The 12374-nt window shown below is 36.1% G+C and overlaps 1 protein-coding gene across 1 annotated transcript; it reads right to left on the bottom strand.

The window, feature by feature from the left end:
• Positions 1 to 395: 395 nt before the first annotated feature.
• DUS4L (dihydrouridine synthase 4 like) lies at positions 396 to 12145 on the bottom strand. Its single transcript, XM_046020518.1, is given in 7 exon segments — positions 396 to 885; positions 1589 to 1815; positions 2750 to 2872; positions 4112 to 4229; positions 7316 to 7437; positions 12012 to 12087; positions 12090 to 12145. Coding segments are annotated over 7 exon segments (951 nt in total). The 5' UTR covers positions 12127 to 12145; the 3' UTR covers positions 396 to 637.
• Positions 12146 to 12374: the final 229 nt, after the last annotated feature.

The raw sequence follows: 12374 nt of genomic DNA, 5'->3' as shown, positions 1-12374 counted from the left end.
GTCACTTTGCACTTATTTTCACTCAAACATGCTTTGTGTTAACTTATAAATACTACAGGACTCACACTTTTAGCATTAAAATAAGTTTTATTTAAAAATGTTAAAAAAACAATTCCTTTCAGAAAAAAAAATGAGGGTCTTTTTTTTTCAATCCATAATAGGATTCAGAGCAATTATTTGTCACTCTTTGGTAGGATGACCAGGATGTTTGATCTGCCTGACATTGTTGTCTTTTTTTTTTTTTAAGACTTTATTTATTTATTCATGAGAGACAGAAAGAGAGTCAGAGAGAGAAGCAGGCTCCCTGCTGAGCAGAGAGTCCAATCCAAGACTCCATCCCAGGACCCTCTGGAATCATGACAGGAGCTGAAGGCAGATGCCCAAACCATCTGAGCCACCCAGGCCCCCTACCTGGGGTCTTCTTTAAAACTAAATTTTGCTTCCACCCTAGAGATCTACTGAATCAGAATCTCTGAGGATGGGGTCTAGGACTAACTTTTTAAAATGTTCTCAGGGTACTGTTCTTATGCTAATGTGTGAGAGACACTGACTTAAAGTAGAAACCAAAATGTGACCTTGGGTGGTTTCACTGTAGATATAAAGTGAAGTAAATATTAAGGTAATTTAGGAAGTCCAGTCAAATCCCATAATGGTCTGTAAGGTAATCTAAGACTGCTGATGTGCTTGACAAAGCGTTAAATACTCTTTTTTCCTGCCTTGAAGTTATCTTTTCCATCATGTACATTAAATGTTGATGGAAACACATGTATGGAGTTCCAAGTTCAAGAGCAATGTCAACCCAGTCCCAGATGCACTTCAGTGGGGTTTCCTCATATCCAGCAAACATGGCCGGGTTTGCTAAGAGTCCTCTTGCAACCATCACACCTATAAATTAAAGCATATTACATTTGTCCACACATTAAGAACTCATGGGTATGAGGTCAAACTTAATGAAACAAACTGAGAATACTTAAAAATAAAGTATTATTACAAGGTTTCATAATAATCATGTATTAGTCTAAATTACAAACCAATTTGATATGTTTATAAACCCAACAATGTTTCAATGTACTTACAAGAATTTAAAAAAATTTTTTAAGACTTCTACATTAAACAATTAGTCTTTAGGGATTTTTTTTTAGGGTTAATCCAGATTGTCATAAATTGGTTTTGCTTAAGTTTATTTGCATTCTCTCATTTAGCAACACTTATCACAGGCGTTGGTGTGCCAATAATTTAAGGGAGTAACAAAACTGTTTTTTAGCAGTATGTAGTTCTTTTGGCTCCTATGACTACTCTGTGTTCACTAATTTCTATTTTACTAATAGGCTTCTAACTGGCCACTCATTGGATATGATGGTGGCAGAAAAGTAACTGACTTAATTTGCCTCAATTAGAAGAATCTTCTGCCTCTGAGTATAAGAGTTAATATAATTTTAATAAATTGTTTAACTTAAATCAGTACAACAGGAAAATATGGCTCCATTTTGAAGACCAATAATGAAAAATCACATTAACCTTACTCTCCTACCCCATTTGTTTTTTTGTTAATTAAAAGTAAAAAAAACCTCAAGTACTTATTTCTTACCATCTGTCCCAGTAATATGCCACACATTTTCTGCTTCTTTTAAGTTTCTGATGTCTCCGTTAGCAATTACAGGTATAGACATGTTTTCCTTAATTATTTTAATAGCCTCATAGTGAACTGGCTGATGTCTTTCTTCAACAGTTCTTCCATGGACTGTAATCCAAGAAACTCCTGTTGCCTCAGCCCTTCGACAAAGATCTACAGTTCTTGTAAGGTCATCATGGATCCTGCAATTTCAAAATTACATCAGTCTACTTACAGCATACAAATCTTAATGCTAAAATTAATAAGCTAAATAAAATAATATTTCATCTAATACATTATTCAGTTAGCTTTGCTATATTATCACCACATGTTACTATCAGAAAGGTTTTGTTCAGAGATCAGTTTCCATCTAAGACTTCAAATTTAGCTATTTCACTATTGGCAACAATAGGATGACAAATTTTACCTTACCTAGTGCTTCACCCTTTTGGTTTTGATAACTGAAAAAGTCGTCCAAGAATACTTGGATGGAATGGAGGAATGGAAAGACAGTATCCTAATATCTTTTGTGTATGCCCCAATCTGCGAGTGGGAGAATATAATACATTATCATGAAATATGTTTTTAGTCTGTCACCCAAAAACCTATTTCTGGTTGATTCTCTTTTCATTGTGGAATTTTAGTGCAAACATTATTACTATTTTCTACTCTTGGTACCAGGAATGTTTCTCAGCATCATCATTATTGTTTTTGTTTTTGTTTTTAAAGTAGACTCCAGGCTCAGTGTGGAGCCCAATGCAGGACTTGAACTCACGACTCCTGAGATCAAGACCTGAGCTGAGATTAAGAGTTGGACGCTTAAAAGTGAGCCACCCAGGTGCCCCTCTCAGCATTATCATTTAAGCAGTACATGGAAAAAACAGAGCGTTTCTTTTCAGGGGAAGTTTTTAATAATAAAGGGATGTTTAAATTTCTGTTAAAAAATAATGAAGTTCTGTTATTTTTATAAATAAAAATTATGGAACATAGTCATTTACTAAATGTCTTATTTCAACATTTCTATACACTAGCTACCAATTTATTAAGGATGGATATATCCACACTCTTAGACAAAAGAATTTTTTTATTTCCTAAGTAACAGACTATCTTGTCAGTAGATTAAAATATTGTCTTTACCTTATTTTAATAGATACTGAAAATCTGGGATTTTCCACTTGATTTCTTACTTGTTTCACCATATCTCGAACAAGCTCTGGCTTGTTTATCAAGCAAGCTCCATAACCTTCTGCCACTGCCCACCTTTATAAAGCAGACACAACAAATAAATTATAAATATATGGACAAGGAGATACAATTTTAAAAGCATCATTAAGTACATCTATTTCTCAATCTTAGTGACCTGGAACGGAATCAGATTTTTATAATTCACAGATCCAACATTTTAAAGTGGATCAATAGGAGATAAGGAAAACATGTTCCCAGATCAAAAAGTACTTAGGAGAAATGGTTTTCATTGGCAAGTGAGAAAGTTAAATTAAAATTCATTCAACCAAAACAGACTTAGGTATTTGTAATTAATTTCAATTACTTCAGATTTTTAAAATTCCAAATTTGATGTTTATTGTACGTAACAAGATGTTCTATTAATCTTAATAGTAGAAAGATATTTTTGGCTTACAGCATTCCAACACCACTAAACAGCTTACTTAACTCTCCTAATGAGTATACAAATATGTCTAATCTGGTTTGGATTATGATGTACTTAAAACCTTGATTTTATTCTTTGGGCACATTTTGTATTATTGACAGATAACCTAACATGGTGTTAGGAAGGTAGGGATATTAATGTCAAACTAAGCATCCTATCAGTACCCAGTTACTTAGACTCAACCAAATAACTGCAGTATGGAAAGAAAAGGCAATTATAAGAAGGTATTCTTTTTTTTTTTTTTTTAAAGATTTTATTTATTTATTTGACAGATAGAGATCACAAGTAGGGAGAGAGGCAGGCAGAGAGAGAGAGAGAGGAGGAAGCAGGCTCCCTGCCAAGCAGAGAGCCCGATGCGGGACTCGATCCCAGGACCCTGAGATCATGACCTGAGCTGAAGGCAGCAGCTTAAACCACTGAGCCACCCAGGCGCCCCTAAGAAGGTATTCTTATAGAGAAAATTAATTAGGAGAAAACAAGGGGCAATTTCTCAAGTAAAAGTTCACTTTAGGGACTGCTATAAATGTTCTAGTCTTCCCTAACAACCTATGGATCAGGTTCAAGGCAGATCCACACATAAAAAAATTCTAGCGGTGAGGTAAGATGAAACACTTATCCATACTTTGTTTTAGTCATCAGATAAACACTTTTGCATATCTGTTCCTAAATAATCTTGCCTTATTTTTTTCTTGCTTCTTATTTGGAGTCCAAGTGCTTTAACTCTATTTTCTTTATTTTTTTATTCTTGGAAAACTGGAGAAATAGTTTACCATGTTCACATAGTTTTTTTCTAATTTTTTGAAAATTCTTCCAACTTCTTTAACCTTTACCTCTGAGGGCAACCACAGTTAATGTCTATTCCATTCGCATAAGGACAGACAATACGAGCAGCATCAGATAAAAGTCTTGCATCATTAGCAGCAAACTGAACAATCAGTGGGCAATCACCTGATAAAACAAATAGCTCAACATTAAAATTCACAGAAACACACACATGATACACTGAACTCTTCATGTTTGTATGGGATAGTGATAACTACTTTCAGCCCAAGAATTATCTGTTCAAACAACATACCATTAAACTAATTTTAAATATTTTAAAAGTAATTTACATTTAATACAAATTCAAACAGTATAAAATTTGATAAGTGAACATTGTAACACTCATGACAAACAGATCCCATTTCCAAAGATGAGAATTAATTTGCGTTCCGGAACAATTTATGTATGCCTATAAAATTTAAACAAATGTGAACATTCTATATTCATTTCCACGCCTACTGCTTTCTTTTCCCCTTGATGTATCTGGGAGCTGTACTCAGACCTATTTTCTTTTTAGTAGTGTATTTCTGTATGGATGGACCATACGGTGTACTTCTAGACTGTACAGTGTACTCTAGACTGTTTTTCATTTGTGGCTTTTGAAATGTTGCTGTGATGGGAATACTGTTACACACATGCTACTCTTGAGTATATTCACAAGGTAAATTCCCAGGAATGTAACTATCAGATAGGCATTGATAGACATCACAAAGTTTTCTTTCAGAAGAGTTTACCAATATAGATACACCACAATATGAATGGCAGTTCTCGTTCTCTCACAACTTCTATCCAACAGTCTGTATTTTTATTTGCGGGTTCTCTCTCCATACTCTTTGCCTATTTTTCTACATGTAATTCTTTTTTTTTTTGAAGATTTTATTATTTATTTGACAGAGAGAGACACAGTGAGAGAGAGAGCACAAGCAGGGTGAATGGGGGAGGGAGAAGCAGGCTTCCCAAGAAGCAGGAAGCCGGATGCGGGGCTCAATCCCTGGACCCTGGGACCATGACCTGAGCTGAAGGCAGACGCTTAATGACTAAGCCACCCAGGCACCCCACTAGATGTAATTCTTAATTATTCTTTATTTTCTTAGTATTTTTAAAAATTTTATTTATAAAACAAAGAAATTAGCTCTGCTATCTTAAATACACAAATATATTTTAAAGATTTTATTTGAGAGAGAGAGAACAACCAGGGGAAGGGGGAGAGGGACAAGCAGACTCCCCATTGGGCATGGAGCTTGATGTAGGGACTGATCCCAGGTCCTTGAGATCATGAGCTGAACCCAAGTCAGACGCTTGACCAACTGAGCCATCCAGGTGCCCCTCTATTGTAAATATTATACTTTTTCCAGGTTTTGGTTTGTCTTTGAGTATGTGTGCTCCTTTCTAATATATAAAAGTTTACATTTTAATCAAGCAAATGTGTCAGACACTTCCTAAGTTTTAAGGACATATTTTTCTCATCTTTCTTTGGGTGAGTGTTATAAACTCTGGATAGATGGATTTTAATTTTTCTAAAGTCATTTTGAGGACTACCTGTATGGGATTCACTGAGTGTTTGCCAAAAGCAGATTTCTGAGCATTATCCCAGTTCCATGGATTCAGAATTCCTTTTTTCCTTTTTATTTAATTTTTTGATTCACAATTTCTCTGGCCACTGATTTATAGGACTAACACAGGACAGGAGATTTTGCTTTTCCCTGAGGATATAGGATGTTTTTCCTTTATAACTTAAAGAGTTCTAGAGTTTCAATTTAATAACTATTTATTGGTCTACTACATTTTCAACACAGGGCTAAAAGCTAAGGAAACAAATCAATAAGAGAGGATTCCAGACTTCAAGGAGTTGACAGTTTAGAGAATGCGAGACAGGCACACAAAGAGGGTATCATAATACAGTAGGATTAAGTTCAACAAAAAGCCCGTGAGAGAGGACAATAGCAGAGGGTGATCAGGCAAACTCCCTGGCCACAAACCCTGACAGCTGGATTAAGAAGCATGCGGTGTTGTTGCCAGAGAGATATGGATCTGGGAGCAGGTACAGCTGAGGAAAGGATATTCAAGGTAGAGAAGTATGAGAGGATGGGGCATTTTCAGGGACTTAAGTAAGTTAGTATTATTAAAGAATAATAAATAAAGAACAAGTTGGTGGAAGGTGCCTGGGTAGTTCAATTGGTTAGGCCTCTGACTCTCAGTTTCCATTCAGGTCATTTCATGCATCGTGGGATGGAACCCCATGACAGGCTCTGTACTCCATGGGGAATCTGCTTGAAAGAGTCTTTTCCTCTGCCCCTTCCACCGCTAGTATGTGTGCATATACTTTCTCCCTCTCTCTCAAAATAAATAAATAAATCTTAAAGAAGAAAAAAAAGAATAAAGTTGGTTGTCTCTGGAAGGAAACTAATGGGAGACAAAGCCGCAAATGATCTATTCAGAGGGTAGATCACGAGGAATATTACAGATTATTCACAGGTATTGGGAGGTGTTTTTTTGTTTGTTTTTTGTTTTTTTTGTTGTTTTTTAAGTAATCTCTTCACCTAACCCTGGGGCTCAGAACCCACCACCCTGAGGTCAAGCATCACATGCTTTACTGACTGAGCCAGCCAAGTACCCTGACAGGTACTGGAATTTTACTCTTTAAGCCACTGGTTCTCAATCTTTAGCAAGCTCAGAATCACCTGGAGGGCTTTTAAAAACTGATTGCTAGACCACATACCCAGAGTTTCTGATTCAGTGGGCCTGGGGCAGAGCTGAGAATTTTGATTTTGAACAAGCTTCCAGATGATGCTAATGCTGCTGGTCTGGGGTTTCACCCTTTGAGAACCACTGCTTTAGGCCATGAGTGGGCCAAGAAGGATTTTAAGCAGGGAAGAGATGCGATCAAATTTACATTTTACAAAGGTTCCTTTGGGCTATTTGTAGGATGGTTTGGAATGGGGCAAGACTGGAGGCAGTGAGATAGGAACCTAATAGCTCAGGTAAGAGGATGGGGCCCTAAGGAAGGCTGACCTCATGCTTAGATATATCACCCATAGTTTACAAGGCACTGAATAAAAACACAAAAAACTTATTAAAAGCATAAAAAAACTAAAAGCTTTAAAAAGAAAATCTCTGAATGGTGTTGTTTCTGATTAGACAAGGATTTTTGTTTTTTGCTTTTTTGTTTTTTTTTAGTTTTACAAAGTCAGCAAATTCTGGGTTTCACATACCTTGGTTTGTAGTAAATTCACTGTCTCGGGCTTTTATAGATCTGACAAAATCAGCAGCAACTATCATTGGTGTATAGCATAGATCACAACTGTATTTTCTTACTAATGTTCTAAAAGCCAACCTGTGAACATATAAAACTTCCATTAGGCATTTAAAAAAATACCACAATCATATGTACTTCCAAGTTTAATTTAATTATTAAATATTTATTAGAGGAAAGGTCTACCTTTGAGAGGCTAGAGTAGATGTACTTTTCCCTATTCTGCCTGTTAAAAAAGAAAAAGAAAAAGAAAAACAAGCCCAAAATGGAATCATTTGCCCCTCCATGACCACAAACCAAGACCTAATTACAGGTTCAAGGTATCCCAGGAACGTGACCTTTTAAAAGTTAATCTGAAATTTCTTGAACAGTAGTAGTAAAGTAATCTGCAGGATAAAAAAAATCCCCACCATTCCAATCCCCACCAAAAGATATCCTAGCCTGAATCAATCCTTTCTTTTGCTAATAACTTGTTCCACCCTCCTTCCTGTAAAAACCTTCCACTTCTTTACTTGCTAAGTGAGATGCTATATGATTCATGAATTGCTTAATAAAGTCATCGAGATCTTCACATTTACTTAGTTGAATTGTTTTCTTTAACACTGCTCAGTATATTATATATAAATCAAACGTAAGAAAACTCTGAAAGGTGGAGAGAAGAGAGCAGAAAGGCTAGTGACCTTGGGACTTGAGGAACAACAGTAGTGAGTTTCCTGGGTTTCATTTTTGCCTCAAATATGCCAGATTTGTATCTGAAGAAGCTGGCAACCCGGAAATATAGAGAGTGCAGACAAAAAGAGCCCCAACAAAAGTCAGGTCTCTCTGACCAAAGGACTAGGAAAGGGGAAGACTAGCAAGAAAGAACAATTTTAAATAGTGGCTCACTCCAGCCAAACACCAGAGACAAAACTGTGCCCCCACCAGCGGAAGCAAAGGTTGAGTGCGGAGCTTACACTTCTACCTTTCCAGGGCTGAAACAAAGTTACCTAACACCTCTGCACAGTGGTGTCAGAGAAGGCCTGGTAGGGAGCTGGGACTTTAATACTTGCTGGTCAGTAACTTAAGTACTTTCTCCCTTCCCACTGCTAAGTAGTATCAGAGGATGCTTAGTGAAGGGCCAGGACTTTCAATAGAGCCCAACAGGTACCAGGCCATCCCCTCCATGGCTTAACCGCAGCTCAGCAATAATGGGGAGCCCCCTACCCCCAGAGCATCAAAGGAGACCAAATAGGAAATCAGGACTTCTACTTTCACCTCATAGTAATGAGGAAGTGCTTTCTCATTCTTCTCCTGCTATAGTGATGGCAGGAAAAAAAAAGTTAAAACAGAAGGTTTGATATTCAGATTCAACCAATAATAATCCACTCTATTAAAAGGCTAAAAGAAAAATCACATAATTCTATCAATGTAGAAAAAGTATTTGACAAAATAATACTCATGATTAAAAAAAAAAAAAAAACCCTCTCAAGAAAACAGGAATAGGGAGGAACTTTCTCCCCTTGATAAAGAGCATCCACAAAAAACTACAGCTAACATCCTTAAAGGTGAAAAACTGAACATATTCCTCCTAGATCATTAACAAAGCAAAGATGTTTGTTCTCATCATTTGTATTTAACACAGTGCTGGAACTTCTAGTCAGTGTATGAAAAGGAAATAGAAGGCATATGATGGAAAGGAAAAAATGAAACTGTCCCTCTATGTAGATGAGAGGTTTGTCTACACAAATAATCCCAAGGAATTTCTTTTAAAAACCCTCCAATAAGGAAGTTCAGTAAGTTTACAGGATACAAAATCAACATAAAAATCAATTTTATTTCTATATAGCAACAGTGAATACATGGACACTAAAATAATAGTATAAAACCATTTACAATTGCTACAAAAAAGGAGAAAAATAATCAGGTGTCTTACAAAACATGTATAGCACTTAATATGCTGAAAACTACACAAAACAATGATGGAAAAAATCAAAGATCTAAATAAATGGGAAAGATACTATGTTCACGAGTTGAAAGACTCAACACAGAAAGGAATTCAATTCCCCTCAAATTGATATACATATTTAATACAATGCTACTGAAAATTCCAGCAAGACATTTTGTAATAAAGACCAGATCATATTAAAATTACTGAGAAAGGCAAAGGAACTAGAATAGCTAAAACAATATTGAGAAAGAAAAATAAAGTGTGAAGAATTAGTCTACCCAATTTAAAGGCTTACTATATAGCTATAGTAATCAAGATTGTGTAGTACTAGTGGGGAGATAGCTGTGTAGATCAGTAAAACAGAATATGGAATGCAGATAAAGAGCCAAAAAGACATGCTCAAACGATTTTTGACAAAGATGCAAATGAAATTCAATACTAGAAAGATAGCCTTTCAACAAATGGCGCTAGTGTAATTAGATACCCACAGGCAAAACAAAAATCACCCTTCAACCTAAGCCTCACGTTTACACAAAATTTAACTCAAAATTGATTATGGACTTTAATGTAAAAACAAAAAACCAAGACTTTTTGGAAAAAAAAAATAGGAGGAAACCTTTAGGATTAAGAGCTACACAACGTTCTCTTATACCTGACATTGAATGCACAATTTACAATAGGAAAAACTGGTAAATTAGACTTTATCTTTAAATAAAAAGCTTTTGCTCTGCAAGACCCTGTTAAGAGGATGAAAAGATAAGCTACATTCTGGGAGGACATATTTGCAAATCACAAATCTGACAAAGGAACAGTATCGAGAATATATAGAGAACTCTCAAAACTCAGTAGTAAAGAGAAACAACAACAAAAACTTGACTGAAAAAATGGGTAAAGGGCTTGAGTACACATAAGCACACGAAAAGATGCTAAGCATCATTAGGGACATACAAAACCACAATGAGGTAACACTTTACATCCATTAGGATGCTATAGTAAAAGCAAATAAACAATACAATAAATATTGGTGAGGATGGTGAGAAACTGAACACTTGTACACTGCTGGTGGGAATGAAAAAATGGACAACAATATGGCAGTTCCTCAAGAAACTAAAAACAGAATTGCCATATAATTCAGCACTCACTTTTGGGCATATATTCAAAAGAACTGAAAGACATATTTATACATCCATGTTCATAGCAGTATTATTTGCAATAGCCAAAAGATGGAGGCAACCCAAGTGTTCATAAATGAATAAACAAAATGTAGTATATACATACAAATAGAGGATCATTCAGCCTTTAAAAAAGAAGGAAATTCTGATACATGCTATGACATGGATGAACCTTGAGGATATTATGCTAAGTGAAATAAGCTGGTCTCAAAAAAGAACAACTATTCTATATTTCCACTTATAAGAGGTACCTGGAATAGCCAAGTTCAAAGAGTGAAAAACTAGAATGATGCTTGCCAGGGGGTAGGAGGTGAATGGAATGGGGAGCTATTGTTTAATAGGTGTAGAGTTTCAGTTTTGTAAATCAAAGAGTTTTAGAGATTGGATGTATAACAATGTGGATGCATTTAACACCACTGACAAAGGCTTAAAATGCCCAAGTTGTATTTTACCACAACTGAAAAATCTTAAAAAACCAACTCAGTAGTAGAAAAGCAATCTAATTAGAATATTGGCAAGAGACAGAGAAACATTTCTTCAACAATATACAGGTCGTGGGGTGCCTGGGTGGCTCAGTGGGTTAAAGCCTCAGCCTTGGGCTCAGGTCATGATCCCAGGTCCTGGGATCCAGCCCCGCATCCCCGCATCACATCCGGCTCTCTGCTCAGCGGGGAGCCTGCTTCCTCCTCTCTCTCTGCCTGCCTCTCTGCCTACTTGTAATCTCTGTCTGTCAAATAAATAAATAAAATCTTAAAAAAAAAATCCTAAAAAAAAATACACGTGGCAAATACATGAAAACATATTCAACATCACTATAAAGGAAACAGATATTAAAATTGTAATGAGGTATCACTACATACCTATCAGATGGCCAAAATACAAAACATGGTATTATCAAAAGTTGCTGAGGATGAGGAGAACTAGATCCCTCATACTCTGTTGGTGGAAGTGTGAAATAGTATAGACACTCTGGAAAATTTGGCAGTTTCTTTTTTTTTTTTTAAAGATTTTATTTATTTATTTGACAGAGAGAGATCACAAGTAGGCAGGCAGAGAGAGAGGAGGAAGCAGGTTCCCCGCGGAGCAGAGAGCCCCGATGCGGGGCTCGATCCCAGGACCCTGAGATCATGACCTGAGCCGAAGGCAGCGGCTTAATCCACTGAGCCACCCAGGCACCCCCAAATTTGGTAGTTTCTTAAAAAAACTAAACACATGGTTACCACATGACCTAGCAATTGTAGTCCCAGACATATGAAGACTTATAGTCACGAAAACATGTGCATGAATGTTTACATTTACTTAGTATCTTTTATTTAATATCCTCTGTATCTTTATAGGTGGGGGTTACAAGCACGATCTTTTTTTATTGATATAAAAAGTAAAGTTTGAAGGGGTTAATTGTTTAATCAAGGCCACATACGTAACAGGAAAACAATAACACCAGCACACAAGCCTAGATCATGACCCCAAAGCTAGGTATTTGATAATCCCAAATGGTGGTCAGAGCATAAAAAGGAAAACACATTTTAGCTCATTAACCACTTACTAATACTTACTTTGAATATCGAACCATTGGGGCACAGACTTTTACCAGCTGCCCAGAATGAAGCATTTCTATTGGATCTTTTTTCTTTCTTGACATACTGTGGTTTGTATGCAGTCACTCTTCATGAATACAGATTTATTTCAAATCTGACAAAGACAGTTTGCATGGAGAAAAATTACTTTCATTAGATGAATTCCCATCATTCTAACAATTGCAATTGCCCAGATTTTTTTTTTGGCATTTTTCAAATGCCAAGATTTTTTTTTTTTTTTTTTTTTGGTCATGCTTGTGGGCTCAGGAATCTTTTTAGCTTCTTTTTACAGTATCAAATAGGATACTACAGAATCCTATCTCTGTAAGTCACTGACAGTTT

Source organism: Meles meles, chromosome 10 (genome assembly GCF_922984935.1).
Source record: "Meles meles chromosome 10, mMelMel3.1 paternal haplotype, whole genome shotgun sequence".
Lineage (NCBI taxonomy): Eukaryota > Metazoa > Chordata > Mammalia > Carnivora > Mustelidae > Meles > Meles meles.
This window is presented reverse-complemented; position numbering and strand designations above follow the sequence as displayed.